Source organism: Poecilia latipinna, unplaced genomic scaffold, assembly GCF_001443285.1.
Source record: "Poecilia latipinna isolate Pla-1442-1.1 unplaced genomic scaffold, P_latipinna-1.0 Scaffold374, whole genome shotgun sequence".
Lineage (NCBI taxonomy): Eukaryota > Metazoa > Chordata > Actinopteri > Cyprinodontiformes > Poeciliidae > Poecilia > Poecilia latipinna.
The window spans coordinates 199672-220385 of record NW_015112990.1 but is presented as its reverse complement, the minus strand read 5'-3'; the positions used below and the strand labels follow the sequence as shown (position 1 = coordinate 220385).

Genomic DNA, 20714 nt, shown 5'->3' with positions numbered 1-20714 from the left:
AAAAGCACTGACATTAAACCATCTTTATTTCCGTCTTATTACCATTTATGTTGTGGGATGCGTTTTATTTATATAATGTTGGTTCATGTCAATAGGGTAACAATATTGACTCAGATTTTCATATTATTTCATTTTACGTGTCAAAACCTTGGTAAAAGTTCTCCAGGTTCGTCAGATCGTTATTTACTTGAAGTTATTATTTTTCTTTTTTTTTAGGGTTTTGTTCTTGAAATTTTGGCTGAAACATGTTAAACTGAACAATATCAAATCATTTCTGTGGATTTTTCTTAAAGCTTCTGTGGTTTAAGACTGACATGAATGTTTAGTTTTTCATTTAAATATAAAGTTATGATATCTGTTATTTAAAGTGTAATGGAGCTGGTTTCTCGGTGCCGTTGTCTTATTTTATTATAACTCACTGACATTTGACATAACTGACATTAAAACAGTTGTGCTATGCTAATTCAATGTAATATGGCTACATTTATTGCTAATAAATACTTACAGTGCAATTTGTCTAATTCTATGTTCTGTTCAAACCTTTATTTACATTTTACTATATAAAAGGAATTTATGTGACAGATCAAGTTTATGTTTAGAGACAAACAGAAGTTTGAGTAGGAATAAAATAAAAGGGCGGGATTATTTGTTACAACGTTTCAGCTCTCCGTCTGTTTTAAACCTGCCATTGGTTGACTCTAGACCAATCAAATAGCCGCTTTTCACACAATATATAGTGAAGTCTGCAACATTTATTCAACTCCTCTGGACACACAGCAGATTCTCCTGCAGGTGAGAAACAACCTTCCTGTTTTATTTTTCTCTAGAGCAGAGCGACTTCAGAACCAGATCAGAACAAAACAAACCCGAATCAAAAGGCTAAATTACATCCTCAGTGCAGTTATTTCACTGAGGCATGCTGAAGAAGCCACATCAGACAATATTTTAGTAGTAGTAGTTTAAACAAGGGATGGGCGATATGCACTTAGATGTCAACATGATATTTTGTGGTATTTATTGTGATAAAAGTGAAAGAGGTAATAAATATGTACCTATATGCAGCATCTTTTCTAGCATTACTGCAAAAACACAAAATCCTACCAAGTATTTTTAATCTAATTTCTAGTGCAGATATCTTAGTTCACTTGAAACAGGACAAAACTAACTCATAAGTAATTTTATGGCAAAATATAGAAGTTTGTTTCAAGTCAGCAATTTCTTAATATTGATGAGAAAGTATTAGTCCTGCTGGCAGATTATCTCACTTATAGCATGAGGAAAATGGAAAAAGGAAGTTATAAAAACTCTTATTAGAACATGAGAAATACCAAGTTTATCTTGAATCTTTTCTCTTCAGCAACGCAAGATAAAACTGGACCAGACAAACTGAGTAAGTTCAAACTGGTTTTAATGGAAAGAGTGTCTGTTTGCCTTGGCCTGCAGCCATGTGCAGACGCATCAGTTAATTGCAACAAAAACACGATTTCCATGAATCCTGCAAATGCAAAAATACCGAGAATTACTGCTTTACTAAAACCAGCAAACAAAAGAAGTCCACGGCAGAAACAACAAACCCGCCCTTGTTGTTCCCAGGACAGTTTTTCAGCGGCGACAGGTTTGGTCTGGGTTTTCCAAAAATCCAGATTTAGTTTCTGTAACGTAACAATTGATTTAAAGTTTCTTCTAAACTTTCAGCCACCATGAAAATCGCAGCGTTTAACATTCAGAGGTTTGGACGGAATAAAGCGTCGGACCCAGATGTTCTGAAGGTCCTGGTTCAGGTAAAAACACAACTTCATTCTTAGGCAGAAAAACACCTGGTGGTTTGATTTCTGCTTTGGTAAAATGGGTTTAAAGGAAATATTGACATGAATATATTAATGATTTCAACCTGTTTGATGAAATCTGATGAACTAAACTCGCTCAGTTGTCTTTCTGTCAGATTATTTCTCGTTATGACATCATTGTGATCCTGGAGGTTGTGGACGAGAGCGGGAAGGCCGTGGATGCTCTGATGAAAGCTCTCAACAAGTCAGTAAAAGTCTAAAACATCACCGCATTCATCTGTAATAGACTGTTTCCACCACAGTCCGTCTTACAGGCCACAAAGGTTGAGCTTCAGTTGAACCTGTTTCAGCCCCTGCTTTTCCCTGAAGGAAAGTTTTATGATGAAAACACGTTTCTGTGCGTTTTGCACAGGGAACATCAGTACGAGAAGCGGATCAGCACTCGGCTGGGCAGAACCGGCTACAAGGAGCAGTTCCTGTTCCTGTACAGGTCACAGCTCATTCATTCATTCATTCATTCATTAGGAGGATAATTCATTCACAAACTGCCAGTAAAGATGAGAAAATAAAATCTGTCTGATCTGAACAAATATATCAGTTTATTTAAACTGAAGATGTTATCCTAGAACCAGTTATAATTGTTTTGGTTTTTTCATTATAGTTCAGTTTTATTTTGTTGCGACTTTTTGTGTAATTTACTTAGTTTTAATACGTTTTTAGGATGTGTTTGCTGCTTTTTATGAGTTATTTGTTAAATATTGTTAAGTTTTAGTTCAGTCTGTATTAGTTCTGGTAGTTTGAGCTTTTTCATACTTTCATTTTTAGGTGCAGAATTCAAAAAGGTGAAAGTATTGTGATTATTTATACATCAGTTGGGTAGTGAATACTCAACATTATTTTTAAAAAACGTCTCAGTTACGTACATTTACATTTTTCTGAACTGTGTTGTTGCCATATGGTGGACTGACGCAGCCAGCAGGAGGAGGATGGAGTGCCGCAATTTGACACCTGACGAAAACTGTTGGTGTGGAGGGAAAAAATAAATAAATTTCACCTCAGTTTGAGAGGCTGGAAATAGATTCATAAACATAAACAAAGAATATCTTAGGTCTAATTTCAGTACGTCTTACTTAGTTTTATAAATGCACAATAAAGTCCTGGATGCTTATTGTTTTTCCCTGCTAATTATAATTTTTATTTATTTCAGTTAATGAGAATTTAACCTTTCCTTTAACAGTTTTAGTTATCAATTTCAGTTTTTGTTATTTTTAGTTAATGAGTTCGCATGAAACAGGTGATTTTTGTTTTATTTTTCTTTTTTAAGGGAGGTGAAAATGTTTTGTTTTAAACTCAATATTTGTTATTAGGGCTGATCAGGTTACACTGGTGGACTGGTACCAGTCTGACAATCAGAAGACTGAAGGACAGGATGACATTAACAGAGATCCGTACATCCTCCGATTCAGCTGCCCGCACACAGGTGAAACATAACAATATATACAAACACAGTTGAAACTCTACTAGGTCAAAGTTAAATAATTATAAACTTAACCTGATTCCTGTCTGGTTGTCTTGACAGTTCTGGAAGATCTGGTGATGATCCCAGTTCACATCACACCAAAGGGCGCGGAGAAGGAGCTGGATAAACTCTACGACCTCTTCCTACACGTTAAGGATATGTGGGAGACTGAGGTAAGGACTCAAACTAGACAAAAACCGACTAATGCTGTCATAACGTGAAGGAGTTGAAACATTAAACAGAAGGAAAATGAAACTGATTAGCTGTTTGAGATTTTAATTAGTCAATTAAAGTATATTAGGATACAGTCTATAAATTAGAAAACTAAATACAGTTATGATTCTATAGTCATAAAACAACTAAAACTGTTGCAAAGTAAAGGTTAAATTCTCAGATCCCAAAAAACAGGCAGAAATTATGATGTAACTTAAGACATTTTTAAGTAAATTTGTTTAATTCTCCACAATATTGCCTAAAGCTGTTTGAGTTGAACAGTGACTATTGAAGTCTAATTTTCTTATGTCAGGAGTTAGAACAGCAAGGGAAGTATTTATCAATAATCAGCTTTGATTGTGTGATTTATTTGCAATGTGGGCTGTAGTGGAACGGCTCTCCTCTCTGCGCGACTGCAGGCGTTTTGCTGCATAACGACTGACTGCACTGCTGGGAAACGGGAGGGACTGCAGGGGGCGCTGGAGGCTCCCTTCGTCGTGTAAACGTCCCTAACAGCAGAGAAAAGTTGCTGGTTACGTTTGTGATCAAAAGTTACAAGAGAAGTCTGAGGAGCCTCTTAATTACGATGACATGTTAGCGACATTTGTACATTAAAAAAATGAGTAAATTTCTGCCAAAATACTGACAAATTTTGAGAATAATCTCAGAAATGTTCTATAAAAAATAAGGAAATTTCTGAGTTTGAAAAGTTCAACATTTTCTACGTAAAAACTGAAATTTTTAGATTAACCTCAGAAATTTTCAAGAAAAAAAAACAAGAACATTCCTGAATTTCAAAATAAAAAATTTGTTAGATTTTTTTTTATTAGTCTCAGACATTTTCTAGAAAAAAAACAACATGAAAATTTCTCAAAGTTGAAAATTTTGCCTTTTGGAAATTTTCCTCGTTTCTTGGCAGAAACTTACTTTTTTTTATATCTATGATGGTCCTACTACACCGTCGTTTAGAGACCTCTCAGGTCAACTTTCTATTCCAAAAGTTACTGGTCACTTTTGACTAATACTGTATATGGATAATGTCAATAATTAGGAACCAGAGCTTCTTTCTTCCTGGCTGCAGTCTCTGGCTCCGCCCCTTGTTGTCCCTTGGCTCCGCCCACTTTGTTAGAATTTTTTTTTAAACTTTGGGCGCAATGCTTTCACCAGGTACTCAGTTTAACACCCTTAAAGGTTTCCTGTCTCTCCGCTGCAGAATGTGATGATCCTGGGCGACTTTAATGCCGACGGCTCGTATGTTACAAAGAAGGAGATGAAAACCATCCGAATCCGCAACGACAAGAACTTCCACTGGCTGATCGGAGACGATGTGGACACAACTGCCAGCACCAAAAACACCAACACATACGACAGGTGCATAAAAACCGTCCACTTCTCAGAATGAACGTAAAAATTCATAAATCCAAGGTGTAAGCAGAGGACATCATTATAAATACCAAAGCAGAATATGTAGTTTATTTTCTGAGTGATGTGAGAAGGTGTGAGATGTTATCGCATCCTGCGACTCCCTGCTGTTTAATTCTTCTTCTCCTGGTTCAGGATCGTTGTTTACGGAGACAAAATGCTTCAGGCTGTCGTTGAAAATTCTGCTAAGGCCTTCAACTTCCAGGAGGAATACGAGCTCTCCGACGAGCAGGTTTGTTATTTTCACAAGCTGAAGAGCAGCTGCTAGTTTACTCAGAAAATAAATAATCTGATTTAAATGATAAAGAAAAACTATCATTTGCAGACAAACAAAAGCATTAAACACAGAAAACATTGAGATAAGAACTTGTTTGAATAAGTTTGAGACTGTGGATCATAGAAACAACCCTCCATGTGCCTCATAACTTGTTTCAAAATTTTTTTTTTCTATAAATAGCACAGAAACTATTACAGTTAGAAGCAAAACATTTTATTTGTGATAATGGAGCAAATATTTTCAGTATTTGTACTTATACCCTTCTAGTCCAGATTTACAAAAGAAGCTTTAATAATCGTCATATTGTTTCATGACTTCTTGCTTTAGGCCCTGAGCATAAGCGACCATTATCCAGTGGAGGTGGAGCTGCTTGGAAAAAAGGATGGTAAGCTCTCTGCACAACAATAACCACTCATTTTTATTCTGTGAATAGATGAAAAGGATCAACTAATACTAAATAAAACTAATTTAAAGAAATCCCATGTAAATTTGTTATTAATTGTATAATTTTTAAAGGAAATTGTTGCAGTTTAAACTGAATCCGACCACAAAATCCTAACACAAACATTCAAGGCAGCTCATTTCCTCATCTTAACTCAGTGGCAGCTCCAGACCACATTCACCAGTTGGTGTTTTTCACAGGGGCACAGAGCAAACAGGGAAAAGTTTCATTGTTTAATATACTCGGCGAGAGCCACTTCTAGCTGCCTCTGTCTAAATGGAAACACGTTGATTTAAAAAATATATTGTTTTTGATGAAGTTTTGTTTTTGATTTTTCTTAGATCTGTGTTGGTCTTTTTCCTTTTGGGTTGTCGCTGCTTTTGAGTTTTAGTTTATTAGTCTCCCTCCCTCAGTTTCCATCGGCCACAGCTGCTCTACTTCTCCTCTGATTAGCTCATCTGATCTGCCATTTCCACCCACATCTCAGAATTTAAGCTCCTGTTCTTTCATTGTCTTGGGAGCTTAGAACATATAAATGTGCCAGAACTTTCTGCAGCTGAATAGAAACAAAACTGAAGTTATTTACTTTGGACAAAAAGAGGAATGATCTAGAGTCAGCTTCAGTTATTACAGCGGGAAACTAGAGATCCAGCTGACCTCTGACCTGAACCTTCAGAGCCATATAAAGATGGTTACAAAGTCAGTCTTCTACCACTTGAAGAACATTTCCAGGATCAGAGGACTAATGTCTCAGCATTAGAGAAACTCATCCATGTGTTTATAACAGTTAACAGCGTTTCACAGGTCTGAATGAAAAGTCAAAATGCTGCTGATCCAAAATGCTGCTGCTGGCATTCTGACTAAAACCGGGAAGATGGAGCTCATCTCCCAGTTCTACAGTCCTTCACTGAGAGAAGAGACTTTAAAATACTGCTGGTAGTTTATAAATCACTGAACAGTTTAGCACCGCAATACATTCAAGGTCTGCTGCATCAATATTCCAGACCTGGTTCTGGTTCTGCTCTGCATCCAGAACCAGAACTAAACATGGAGAAGCAGCATTCAGCTTCTATGCAATACAAATCTGGAACAGACTTCCAGAAAACTGCATAACAGCCAAAACACTGAGTCCCTTTAAATCTAGAGTAAAAACTCAACTGCTAGAGCTGCTTTTGAAACATAATCAATGAAACATTAATCAATAATCTGATGTGTAACGATGACACTTGAGAAAATGTAATGGTTTAATTGTGTTTTCTATGACTTCGTATTTTTTGTTTTATGATGTAAAACACTTTGAAATGTCTTGTTGCTGAAGGTGCTATACAAATAAACTTGATTGATTGATTTCATGACTCTTACCTGAGCGCAGATCTTGCTGTGTGAATAAGGAACATATTTACTTCCTCTGCAGGTCAGAGGTCAGACTCTGCAGGTCTGAAAGAGAAGATGGAAGGACTCAGTGTTAAAGAGAAGAAACCAAAAGCTGAAAAGAAAAAGTCAGGAAAGGGAAAAGGTAAACCTGGACAATGAAAACGTAGCTAAAAAGCTCGGATTGACCGGAGAAACTCTCGACCGTAACACCGGCTACCTCAGAGAGTTCTGTGATATCAGGGGCATTTTGAAAAGTATGTAAGAGCAATAACAATAACTCTAGCACACCTTAGTGCAATTAGCGCAATATCGACAGAGTTTTCACACATTTGTAATGGAGCTACTGAGGAAGGAATGGAGGGCTAATCAGGCAAATGTCTGACATTTTCACTGAGATGTACTCACTTTAGTTGCCAGTAGTTTAGTACTAGTTGCTACACTGGTAAACCAGCTGACTGCTTTACGTTCTGTACAAATGTCATATATTCAGTGTTGTCCTATGAACAAATGTAATAAAATACTTACATTAACTTGAGGTGTGTTCTCAGTCTTGTGGGGTGCATTTGCTTATTCTAAAAGACAGAAAATTGCAAAGTTATTACTATTGTTTATTTAAACAAGGTCTGCTTTTCATAATCGCTTCAGGTAAAAAAAAAAAATATGGATATTTATCCTCTTGCTCCGTCTCAGAAACTTGGGAGGAAGATGAAAAACAATTAAAATACATCCAATAAAGTTTTACATTCTAAATATTTTTTTTATAAATGTAATGTTTTTCAATCACAATTACAGAATATACATTAAAATAACTTAAGATGGAAATAGAAGATAGAAATGGCCGTTGTTGTCCATAAGAGGGTAAATTTAAGAAAATGATGTTTAAAATGCTCATTTTTCTGATTAGTTCATTCATCAAGCTGCTGAAAACTAGAAATGAAAAAGTTTCTGACAAGAAAAGGGGCTGCTGTGGCTGCAAAAAACAAACTGTAGAGATTAAATAAAAGTTGAAGGGATTAATATAAAATGATCATGTTTTTTATCGTAGCATTATCTGCTGTTTGGGGCCCATCGCGGCACGGTAAAGTTCAGAAGCCCTGAGATAAATGACACTTTCACATCCATTGTATCAATCAACCCAATCTGTTAAAAAACAAAGTTCACCACCTCTCCTTTCCTTTGTATGCAGAAACACTCATGCACATTTTACACATTTAATTTTTATAATGTCTGACTTCCAATATAACATTTTAAATAACTGCATCGTATTGTCTGGTGCTGTAAACTATACAGTAAGTTGCTCTTATTTTTTTGTAAATGTGCATGTTTTAACTTTGTTGCTTTTTCACCTTAACTTCCCCACTGAGGGACAATAAAGGTCGTTTACAGTGCACTCCAACCTTAAGTGGAGGTAAATCACCTTAAAGTTGTTTGGCAGCTGCCATAAAAGTAAAAGAGAAACTCAGGATGTAAACTCTGAAATGAAACCACAATAAACTGGGAGCAAAGACAACGCTGGTAGAAAATAACAAGGAACCAGTCAGAGGAGGAAAGGCCAACAGTCAGGATATCGAATGAGAAACAGCCAGCTCCTCCTCCGCTGCTGCTGATTGGCTGACAGAGAGCAGGTGAACTGCTAAGCCCCGCCCACCGATGGAAACCTCCAGCTCCATGAGAGAGAAACACAACAGATCCAGATCACTGACAGAAACTCTCTCATACTGATGCTGGTTTTCATTTTCTGACAGAATAACCTTTTTTTAACACCATTTGTTTTTTCATGTTGTCCATCAGTTTTAGAGATAAACAAATGTTTCAGCTGATTTTGAAGCAGGAAGTTATGAAAGAGGCGGAGTTTATTTGTTATGACATTTCTTCTCTTTGCCCTTTTTGAACCTGTGGCTCTAGTTGGCTTTCGACCAAACAAACAGCCGGTTTTCACACTCTGAACATCGTTTTGGTTACATCTCATAACTCCTACAGACAGAAGCAGCAGCAGATTCTCTTGCAGGTGAGCAGCAGATTTCCTGTTTAATTTTTCAGCTCTGGATGCCTGAGGGGTTTTTCATACTTCAATACAATGAGACAAACATCCTCCTGTTGTTCTCTGGAAGGTAGCCGGATGCTCCTTCACAGGATTACTAAATAACTTTAACACTTGACCCATCAAAGAGACGACAAGCTGTGGTTGTGCTTAAATTTACCTGATTTATTATAGCAAACTGATAAGAGAGAAATCTTCAGGAAGGAGCCAAATGAAACCAAAACATCAGAATTCAAAGTTAAAATGTCATTCATGCACAAACATTTGTCAATATTCTTTGAAGCTGTTACTTTTCTGACTTCCTGTCGCAGAAAGCTGTGCTTCAGAGTTAATACTGACCTTTCATGAACTACAAGAGATTTGCTTTCACTTTGAGACTGTGAAAACTCAGACTGCTTGAGTTTTAAAATTTCCATTTTCTGTTGCACTAACTATTGTGGAGGGTTGTGTTTCCTGTTTTTATGCTGTTACTCTCTGTTATTTATTTATTGTGTAATTGTTTTGTTGTTTTTTCTTCTTTTTGCTTCTTTGATTAGAACAGAAGTATTTCATTTTTTGTGCTTGCTTTCTGCTATTGTGCTAATTCCTGCAAATATACTATGATGAATTATAGTAATGCTGATTAATGTCACTGTAATAATCTAATAAATTATACAATAACTGTTTTTAGCATCTATTTAAGGAAAATGTCTGTATAGTAGATTAGAACAGAATTGAAAGAAAATTGGAAAATTCATGTGTAACAGCAACAAAGTGACAGGACACTGAGGCATGTACTATAAACGTACTAACATATATAACAACAAAATTAAGAACAACATACTGTCCAAAGTAATAACATAAACTACTGTGTTTACTTGTGTAGTTTTTGACTGATATTTAAATTAGTTTAATGTTCTGAAACTCTTATGTATAAAAAACAAAAAAGGAAATGATGTGGATCACATGCAGGACTTGCATGCACAGACAGACACACATTCATTGATATCTTAATTGATAAAGAATCAATAATTATCTATAGGGATAAATACTGGTGGACTGACTAATGGTAGTGATTTTATTGACATGTGGGGTTCCCCAAGGTTCAATCCTGGGACTCCTCATACTTAATATCCACATGCTCCTGCTAGCTCAGTTTATAACAGGTAATATGATTAGTTACTATAAGTCTATGCAGATGATGCACAGCTCTACATCACCAGAACCATCCAGTCACTGAACAGATGCTGAGAACAGATGAATGTGAAAAACTTTCTCCATCTGAACAGAAATTGAAGTTATTATATTTGGACCTACAGAGGATCGATGTAGCTCAGGGGTTGGCAACCCGCTGCTCTTTAGCGCTGCCCTACTGGCTCCCTGGAGCTTTTCGAAGCTGTTTGAAAATGGAAAAAGAAGGGGGTGGGAAATATATTTTTTGTTTTAATATGGTTTTTGTAGGAGGACAAACATTACACAATCACTCTTAACGTTTTCCAATGCTATAAAAATGTGTAGAATAAATAATAAATGTCAACATTTCCATCAACAAAGATTTGCGTCATAGTCTGTGTACGTTCCTCTCAGCGGGACGGGGTGCGAGGCATGTGGCTGTCAGGCTGTGGTAAACAAACCAACAGGTGGGCCATGGAGAGCAAAGGGGAAAAGAGGAAGATAGCCGAGGAGACATTCTACAATTCTTGGACCGAATCATTTGCATTCATTGCCAATGCGGAAGGATTGCCTGAACGTTTGCTCTGTAGCGAGAAGTTGTCCAATAACATTTCCAGGGAAGGCATGCTAGTAGCTGCCGCGTCTAGATTAAAGTTACAGCTTACATGCCCGACGTTGAGAAGCTGTCCAGTGATGTCCGTAAGCAGAAGTCACATTAAACGGGTAAGAACACAATCCTGCCATTGGCACATACATTTAGTAACAAAGTTGTTTTTATAAATTGATTAGTGATTTTTGTAAGTATATATTTAGAATGACACTTAGCGATATTATTGTGTTGTGTTGCTCAGGTCCAACGATGGTTGCGTGTCAAAAGAGAAGAGGATGCTGCCATGTCTTACTCTCGCACTGACCTGGCATTTGCAGAGAAATCGAACTTAAACTGTACTAGTTTCATTTTATATACCTTTTCAAAAGGCTGCTGTTTTATTTCATAACTGCATGTTGCGTTTTATTGCACTCCGTTTGTTGCCCAGATAAAGGGCACGTTATGCACGTTCTGTTTTGTTGTTTTTTTCGCACGTTTTATTGATCACACAGTTAATGTGATTATTTACAAAGAGCGATTGTTGTTATGCAAACGGCTCTTGGGAGCAGAGTTTCTGAGTTCCAAAAGGAAAAAATTACCCTTTCCTTGTCGATCTTCATAATAAAAATGACATAAAAAATCTGATTCTAATTGTATTTATTTAATTTTATCAATGCAACGCAACATAATACTTAATACTGTAACGGAGGGTAAACTTAAAGCATCATCGTACAACAGAGTGACGTGGTGCATCAGTCTGTCCAGGACGCACTGCAGGGAAAATAAACATTTAATCATGAATGCTAATTATGAATACACTTAAGTCATTTTGATAATAAGCTGATATAAACACTTAAAGCCTACGTTGCCTTCATTATAAGCCTTATACAAGGCTTTTAATTTTTTGCGGCTCCAGACAGATTTGTTTTTTGTTTTTTTGGTCCAATATGGCTCTTTCAAAATTTTGGGTTGTCGACCCCTGATCTAGAGTCAACGCACAGCTTCAGTTATTCCAGCTGGAAACTAAAGATCAGGATGAACTCTGACCTGAACATTCACAGCAACATAAAGACAGTTATAAAGTCAGTCTTCTGTCACCGGAAGAACATTTCCAGGATTAAAGGACTAATGTTTCAATAAGATCGAGAGAAACTCATTCATGTGTTTATCTTCAGTTGCATCTTCACAAGTCTGAATAATAATTATGATAATAAAAAAAAATCAGACTTGATTTTTTATTCAGCTGCAGCTGATCCAGAACGCTGCTGCTGGCGTTCTGACTAGAACCAGGAAGGTAGAGCCTTCAGCTGTTCTACAGTCCTCACACTGGCTCCCTGTAGCTCAGAGAAAAGACTTTAAAATAGTGTTGGTAGTTTATAAATCACTGAACGGCTCAGCACCTCAATACATAAAAGATCTACTGCTGTTCTATCAACAGAGGCAAACATTGAGAAGCAGCATTCAGCCTCTATGCACCACAGATCTAGAATACACTTCCAGAAAACTGCAAAACTGCAGAAACACTGATCAATAATGTCTGGAACATTGATCAAAAATACTTGACATATACCGTATTTGCTTGATTTTGATGATGGCATTTCACAAAATGTTAATCGCTTGTTTTATAATATTTATTTTATTAATTTTAACTTTATGACTTAACAGCTACATCAATTACAGTTAACTGTTACAATAAGCAAAGCTAATTAAACAGAACAAAACGAGGAAAGTCTGTATGTTTCTCTGAGCAAAATAAGTTTCTGCAGTAAACAGTATGACACTCTGAACTTCAACGGTTGAGTGAACTGTGATTCAATCAACTCAGAGCATTTAAGAGGAGGTTAGCAAAGGAGACTTTCAGTTTGTGAACAGAACTGATTTTCCATTGATGAGTTTTGAGGACTGAGCGACTTTCTGTCTGTGTTTTGGAGACTGTTAACTGTGAGAAACTTGAATCGATCGGAGTCCAAATGGATCTGATCTGCTGCTCTTTCTGCTGCAGCAGGCGATAAAGCTGGACACAGAAGAACTGTCTCTCTTAGTTAAGAGGTTTTCCTTTTATAAAGAATCTGCTTTTTCTTCCAAACTTTCAGCCAACATGAAAATCGCAGCGTTTAATATTCAGAAGTTTGGACGGAGCAAAGTGTCGGACCCAGATGTTCTGAAGATCCTCGTTAAGGTAAAAACACATAAACTCATCATTTTAAGGTAAAGACAGATCCGCTGGTTTTCCTTTGAAGGGAATATTTGTGCTTAGTAATCAACTGCTACTGAGAAATGTTCTGTCTGTCAGATTATTTCCCGTTATGACATCATTGTGATCCTGGAAGTCGTGGACGGCACCAAGGAATCAGTGGCCGCTCTGATGCAAGCGCTCAACAAGTCAGTAAAGGCAAAGTTTTAAACCCTTGGTGGCTCATTCAGCAGCTACATAGACTAAGGTTTACAGAAACACTTCAGCACAAATCGCATGTTTGGGTTCCTTTAAACCGAGACTAAAAACCCACCTGCTGCTTTTGAACCATGATAAATGAAGCATCGATCAACTTAATTCATTGATTATTTTGATGATGGCACTCATCAAAATGTTCGTTACCGTTTTTTCTTTCAATTGTTGCCTGTATGGTGTTTTTATGATGTAAAGCACTTTGAACTGCCTTGTTCCTGACATGTGATATACAAATAAACGTAACTGGCAAAAAATTGGCTTCCACCAGAACTCATAAATCAACAAGGAAAGTTTGATTGAATACACAACAATAAACTGCAATCATTTTTAGAAACAACAAACCAAAACGTTAATATCCACACAAGTTAAATCACACAGATTCGAAAATAATCACATCAAAATTAATATTTAGCCAAAAGTCTTTCGGCAAAACCTAAAATCTTACCAAACATTTTTGTCAAGTTTTTAATGCAAATATCTCGGTACACTTGAAATAAGAAAAAAACTCACTTTAAAGTAATTTGTCAGCAAGAAATAGGAGCTTGTTTTACGTCGATAATTCTTGAATATTGATTTTATAAAATACTAGTTCCTCATGTAAATTATTTCACTTATAAAAAGACATTTTTCCCATTTTATAAGAGAATTAATTTCTTGCTAACAAATTACTTTTAAGTTAGTTTTTTTCTTATTTCAAGTGAACCAACAGTATTTGCACAAGAAACAAGACAAAAATAGTTGGTAGGATTTTGTGTTTTTGCAGTGTAGACGTCAACAAGCTTCTGACTTCTTCCTGGTTGCACATTTCTTGTCAAAACTGGTTGATTTATTAAAAGCATTTGATTTTCAGGTGGATGCAAAGTGGAGTATTCATGTTCTCCTAGTGATAAGGTGTCAAACTCGAGGCCTGGGGGCCAAATCTGGCCCTCTGTAGCTTTTATATGTGGCCCTCTAGAGTCTACACCATTATTTTAGCAGTTTTTATCTGTATACATCCAAATTACATCAGGGAGTCCCTTGAGTTTTTCCTCAGTTGTAGAAATTCACGTAAATTCAACAGATCTCCACATTTTTTGTTGCTTTCACTATTAGGTTAACTGGTCTCTCTAAAAACCTTCAGCCATAATTTAGAAACACATTTGACCCCGAGGCCTCAAAATTTGCGTGAATCTGCTTAATCCACTGATTTTCTCTGATGTAAACATTTATCATGGCAACACTTCTGTTCGTGTCCGCAGACCCAAACGGAAACATCACTACACTCTGAGAATCAGCACTCGCCTGGGCCGAACGCGCTACAAGGAGCAGTTCATGTTCCTGTACAGGTGACAGTTCATCCATTCATCCATTAGGAGGATAATTTCCTTCACAAGCTGACAGTAAAGATGAGAAAATAACAAAATCTGACTGATCTGAATAAATACATCAACTGTTTTCAAAAGCAGTCTGTAAGAAACAAAACAAATGCTGGTTTCGAACTGAAAATCTTTTATCTGAACAATCATCAATAACAGTTTAACATCTGGTTTTGTGCCACAAAGTTTTCAACATGCTGATAAGAAACATCTGCTAGAGAAATCCGGCCTTCATGCATCTGTCAAATTTCAGGCCGATTTCTTTTTTTTTTGTCAAACGTTCAAGAAATTATTAAATTCCTTCCTAGATGAAAGTGAGGATGTGGGTCAGGATTACAGGTTCAACTCTTAAATGGTTCAGGTCCAACTTTTTTCTGTTTGTATCAATAACTTTAGATCTTTCTCTATTCATCTACTTTGAGGAGAACCACAAGGCTCCGTTCTTGGTCCTCTGTCTCTTACTTTAAATCCATTCCCTTTTGGTGCCATTTTCTTTCATTCTTTCCATTTCTTTGCCCACAGTGTATTTTCTGATGAAGATCATTGCTGGGCTCTTTGCTGAACCTCTTTGATCGACATCAGGAACTGCTTGACAATAAATTTTCAAAATGTAATTTAAAATCAGACTGACATCACGCTGTTCAGAGCCAATATTTCCAATGTCCTAAAATTCATTTTTGTTTAATAATAAGTGGTTTGTAAGTAAAACTGTATGGTTTGTGCATGCAGGGATGACATGGTTAAACTGGTGGGAACGTACCAGTCTGATGATGAGAAGACTAAAGGACAGGACAACATTGACAGAGATCCGTATATCCTTCGATTCAGTTGCCCAAATACAGGTGAAAAAAAATCATAATTGTCTTATAATGTTCACTAATACACTTTAAAGTCTAATAACATCCACAATGACTGCAACCTTAAATCTAAAACTGTATTTTTGTCTGATTTTCCTTGCAGTTCTGGAAGATCTGGTGATGATCCCAGTTCACACCAAACCAGAAGACGCGGTGAAGGAACTGGACGAACTCTACGACCTCTTCATTCACGTCAAGAAAAAGTGGAGGACTAATGTAAATATACTCGCGCATAAAAATGCTTTTAATCTTGTTGTTAAATATAACTGAAATGGTTGTGAAGTTAAAGGTTTTTTTAATGTGAGAGAGATTGAGCAGGAGAAAAAGACCAAAACAATAAGAAAAATCACAAGCACACATGGAAAATGAGAAAAGCAGCAAAATGTTTCCTTGGGATATCTCTGTGTTAACCTGTTGGTCTCAGGTTGTCATTCACAATGACAGGGGTGTCAAACTCCAGTCCTCTGCTGTCCTGCAGTGTTTAGATGTGCCACAGGTAAAAAACAGTGGAATGAAATGGCTTAATTACCTCCTCCCTGTGTAGATCGGTTCTCCTGAGCCTTGCTAATGACCTAATTATTCTTTTCAGGTGTGGTGTAGCAGAGGCACATCTAAAAGTTGCAGGACAGCGGCCCTTGAGGACTGAAGTTTGACACCCCTGTCACGAGAGGACCCAAATTTGGGTCCTCTCGTGACAGACAGGTTAAATCAATGTTTTATGTCCTCCACAATGTGATAATCTGATTTTAAAGACATAAATACAGGTCCTCCATATGAGGGCCAAGAGACAAAATTAAATAAATGAATACATCATTTAATGATCAATTAAATGTACCACAAAATGTTTGAATAAACTTTTTAATACATAATCAATTTATTAAATACGTTGCATTACAATTAATTATAATTCAATTATATTTAAATTGTCTATTAATAGATTATTTATACATTTATTTGAAAATGTATTTAGTTCATGGAGATGTATTAAATAATTTAATGATGTATTTATTCTTGTCCCTTTTAACCCTCCATATTTAAGCACCAACAGTAAATATTTTAAAAAGCAGCTTCATACAGAAGTACTGAAGTACTTTTAGAATATGGTTAAGACTGGATTTTATTTATTATACTGTCACATTTAAAACCCTTGAAGTGAAAAGGTGTGTCTCCTGTTTCATATGGGGAACAAAGTCCAAACTGGTGGCACTGGTTGGCTTCCTGTCTGTCCACCACAGAACGTGATGATCCTGGGCGACTTTAACGCTGACAGCCCGTATGTTTCAAAGACGAAGATGAAGAACATCCGAATCCGCAGCGACAAAAACTTCCACTGGCTGATCAGAGACGATGTGGACACAACAGTGAGCCCCAAAAACACCAACACATACGACAGGTAGGAACCAACCACCCATCAGAATAAACGTCAAAACCAACTGCTGTTCATAAAACCTCATGTTCAGTTGAAACTGGAACTTTATATGCACCAAATAAAAACATTTTTTCTCATTCTCTTACATTAAATCAAACCAAATTTATCTTGTTTTATAATTACAATTACCAAAATTATTTCTATTTTATGGGGCTGTTTAGAAGACATGGGGAATTTTTTTCTTTTGCGTTTTCTCACAATAACTTACTGGTCGGTTCAGCAGCATCTTCAATACTAAAAGTCTCTCTTCTACAATGTAAGGTTTTTGTGGGGTGTGTTAATATCTCGTTTGTGAGATATCTGAAGTTTTACATATTTTTCTTTAGGGTACAAATGCACCACAAACTTATGTGCAAAATGCAAAAGCAAAACTAGCCAAACATGGGATTTCTGTCTCTTTGCATTCATTTTTACACAAACAGAAAGTTTTCATAAGACAGAAGGAAAGACATAATACATTTATACTATTTTGACTACCTTTGACTTACATTCACAGCGTAATAAAGTCATTTAACAGTTTTGTAATTTTTTGTGTTGGTAGTCTGGTTAGTAAAGAGCCGTTTTCATGTGCGGTTACATCTCAAATGTACACAAACAAAAACAGAGTTAATAGATCAATTTCCAACCAGTTATTTGCACCAAAGAATTAAGAATGTAGAGACATGTTTTCATTGAGGCTCTGTAAAAGCATTTGCAATTTTAAATGGACATTTATTATCTCTGATTGTACACCAAACAGACCAGGGTGTATTTGCTAATTTATTGTGAAGAAACAAACAAACAAAAAAAATCCCCATGTCCTCTAGAGGGCGCCGTACTATTTCAGATGTTTCCTTCCACAAACTGACAGATTCGAGTTATTTTGAGGCTCACCTGTGGATGTGTTTTAAGGTCACACCTGGAACTCACTGCTTTCTCGTTTGACTCAAAGAGAACTGTGCAGCTGCTCCATCCTTGAGAACAATTTCCAGATACTTGAAGGAGCCGCATTCATCTGTTCAAACAATTATACGGAAGTATAAACATGACGGAAATGTCCAACCATCATAGCTCACAAGAAAGATATGAGTTCTGGTCCAAAATATGCAAATTGACCCCAAAATAGAAGCCAGAGTTCTTGTGAAGATGCTGCTGAAGCGAGAGAAACATTTTCTGTACCAACAGTGGCTGAAAGGCCGCTCAGCAAGGAAGAAGTCATTACTCCAAAAGAAAGATAAAAAGCCAGATTACGGTTTGACATGTTCCATTGTCTGATGAAACTAAAGTTCAACTGTTTGGCCATAATCACCACTGTTACATTTGGAGAAAAAACAGGGATGCTTCTACCATTCTAACTGTAGAGCATAGGGAAATATCAAAGCAACATCTAAAAACTTCAGCCAAGACGTTAAAGTTTAAGAGAAGATTGGTAATAATTTTGGTGATTCTGTTAGAGCCATAAATAAGAAATATTTAGATTATTTGTACAACTAACTAATCCAAAACAAGAGAAGTTTGGTCTGATTTAACTTCAGAAACTTCTGTTCTGAGAAGGAGTGAGACGTAAATGATCACCCTGTGACTCCCTGCTGTTTGCTTTGGTAATTCTTCTTCTCCTCATTCAGGATTGTCGTTTATGGAGACAAAATGCTTCAGGCTGTTGTTCCAAAATCTGCTAAAACCTTCAACTTCCAGAAAGCTTATAAGCTCTCCGATGAGCAGGTTTGCTCTTATTTTCATGTTTATATAATTATTTGTTTTCTATTTCATTCAAATACCAGATAAATTACTGAGATCTGATCATGGAGTGAAAATTAATTGCGAATAATTTTACCTTTTCCCTTGATATTTGAGTTAATTCAGAATTACAGTTAGTTCAGACATTTCAATAATCTTAAAGTTTTATTATTTCTATTCTTTCAGGCTCTGAAAGTGAGCGACCATTATCCAGTGGAGGTGAAGCTGAAGACTTTGGTGGAAAGAGAAGATGATGGTGATGGTGAGATGTCCTAATAATAATAATAATCATTATTATCATCATAATCATAGTAAAAATATATTTTATTCTATAAATAGATTAAAAAGTGGTTTATACTTCAAATAAAAGGATTTCAAGCTGTTTCATTAAGATATTTTATTAATTGTAAATTTTCTGAGGAAGTTCCTGTAGTTCAATCATAATTTAATCATAAAGTTTCAATCCTTCAGCCTTTGAGACCTTAAGTGTAAAAAGGGGGCTGAAGTCCACACACCGCAGTGAAATTAGCTAATTGTTGTAGGTAAACTAACTTCTATTAGCAACACAATTGATCACAATGTATTTTTTCTGCATTCATGCACTGCAGTGACAACACTGTCCCACTCATAAGGATCTTGCTGTGTGAATAAATTACATTTATTTCCTTTGCAGGTCTGACAGACAAGATAGGAGGGCTCAAGCTTAACGATGAAAACAGAAAGGAAGAAAGTGAGCCTGGCTCATGGTTTTGCACTTTGTTCTAAAAAGGCCAGATCTGAAAACAGTCAACCATAAACTGTTTTGGTTACTTCCAGTAATAAAAAAAGGGGGAAAGTGAGAACTTTAACACACCTGTTTTCCATTGTTTCTCCTGAATTTCTCCATAACAAATCAAGCCAAAACTAAATATTTGGTTCAATACAAATTCAAGATATTGAGTGTATATGAAGCCCTGTGGTGGTGGGGAAATGGCTAAGTTCACACAAAAGGTTTTTATACTCAATTCCAATTTTTGCTGATATCCAACTATCTTGTTTTTTGTTTGTTTGTTTTCCATTGTCATTGATACTACTAATTAAATCCAACCGCAGTCATTGTTCTGTGAGAATGATTTGTGACACGCATGCGCAGAAGGAAAACGTCGCACAAAAGCTATGTTTACGGAAGTAATAATAGACGGCGCCGCCAAATCGAAGATAATTCAGCGATGGAAGGAGACAGTATCGTCACAAGATCACAACAAGACGAAGCTGATAAAAAAAATAATACACAACTAACAGCGTCTGGCTTCTTCTGGTGTAGAATTATGAGCACGTCTTAAAAAAGTTAAATTAAATGCGCCGTGTACATGATTGTCCAGACCGCAGACGGTTTGGAAACTTTCGGATACGTATCGGATTAAACTCCACATATGCAAGTGACAAAATTGGATTTTGTTTGGAGGTTGATTAGATCGGGTCGCATTCACCTGCTGTGTCGACATAATCCTCTGCTAAGTTGTAAATTTACACTACTGTACAAGCTGTACACTGACTACTTTACATTGTATCAAAGTAATATATCTTCAGCGCTGTCTAATTAAAAATTATAATAAATAATTTTTTTTCATAAATTTGCATAAAAATTTGCATAAAATAAAACATAAAAGACTATTGATTAGCTCTGTGTTTGGCTAGCTAGCCAAGTTGCTACTACATTATGCTAGCCAACAGGTAATTTAATCGTAGTTTTACTTTACCTCTGTTTCTGTGATGCTTTATTTCTTCTTCTTTTCTTTTTTTCTTCCTTGGGCACCGACAATTTGGGACATTTTCACATGATACTTTCTGACGTTCTTGAAATAATTCCATAAACATTATCAACAGTTACTGTCGGATAGTCCTGCAGCGGTCAAGTTCGAAACGCCATTGCTAATCTACTGTTGCCTGCGCACCGGAAGTGATCGATGTGTCTCAAGCAGTGGCGGAGCTAGACTTTTAAAGTCAGGGAGCCAAGAGGAAGCAGGGCTATCTAGGAGGGGGGGAGAGGGAGGCTCAAATGAGGAAAAAAATGAAATAAAATAAAATTATATATAATAATAATAATAATAAT

The 20714-nt window shown here is 36.4% G+C and overlaps 2 protein-coding genes and 1 long non-coding RNA gene across 7 annotated transcripts in view; 2 read left to right on the top strand and 1 right to left on the bottom strand.

Moving 5' to 3' along the window:
* The window catches only part of LOC106950017 (uncharacterized), a 24881-nt gene extending 4278 nt beyond the window's left edge, over positions 1 to 20603 (bottom strand). Inside the window, exons 1-5 of the long non-coding RNA XR_001425512.1 lie at positions 20362 to 20603; positions 17780 to 17900; positions 7560 to 7606; positions 7023 to 7146; positions 3340 to 3449 (exon numbers count right to left, since the gene is read on the bottom strand). This is a non-coding gene — a long non-coding RNA (uncharacterized LOC106950017). The remainder of the gene's footprint in view (positions 1 to 3339; positions 3450 to 7022; positions 7147 to 7559; positions 7607 to 17779; positions 17901 to 20361) is intronic.
* On the top strand, positions 695 to 7564 carry LOC106950013 (deoxyribonuclease-1-like). Of its 4 annotated transcripts, none has more exons than XM_015036626.1 (10): positions 695 to 792; positions 1696 to 1781; positions 1943 to 2031; positions 2200 to 2277; positions 3155 to 3267; positions 3367 to 3479; positions 4733 to 4890; positions 5077 to 5173; positions 5546 to 5603; positions 7075 to 7564. In XM_015036626.1, the coding sequence occupies exons 2-10, from the start codon at positions 1701 to 1703 to the stop codon at positions 7191 to 7193; spliced, it is 906 nt and encodes a 301-aa protein (XP_014892112.1). In that variant the 5' UTR covers positions 695 to 792; positions 1696 to 1700; the 3' UTR covers positions 7194 to 7564. The 4 variants fall into 4 exon arrangements, with proteins under 4 accessions (XP_014892112.1, XP_014892109.1, XP_014892110.1 ...); XM_015036623.1 differs by lacking the exon at positions 695 to 792 and adding an exon at positions 1303 to 1615; XM_015036624.1 differs by lacking the exons at positions 695 to 792; positions 2200 to 2277 and adding an exon at positions 1303 to 1615.
* On the top strand, positions 8262 to 20235 carry LOC106950015 (deoxyribonuclease-1-like). Of its 2 annotated transcripts, XM_015036629.1 has the most exons (10): positions 8262 to 9042; positions 12910 to 12995; positions 13110 to 13198; positions 14504 to 14590; positions 15350 to 15462; positions 15581 to 15693; positions 16713 to 16870; positions 18511 to 18607; positions 18809 to 18884; positions 19296 to 20235. In XM_015036629.1, exons 2-10 carry the CDS (start codon positions 12915 to 12917, stop codon positions 19385 to 19387), a joined length of 906 nt encoding a protein of 301 aa, XP_014892115.1. In that variant the 5' UTR covers positions 8262 to 9042; positions 12910 to 12914; the 3' UTR covers positions 19388 to 20235. The 2 variants fall into 2 exon arrangements, with proteins under 2 accessions (XP_014892115.1, XP_014892116.1); XM_015036630.1 differs by lacking the exon at positions 8262 to 9042 and having other exon boundaries at positions 12838 to 12995.
* Positions 20604 to 20714: the final 111 nt, after the last annotated feature.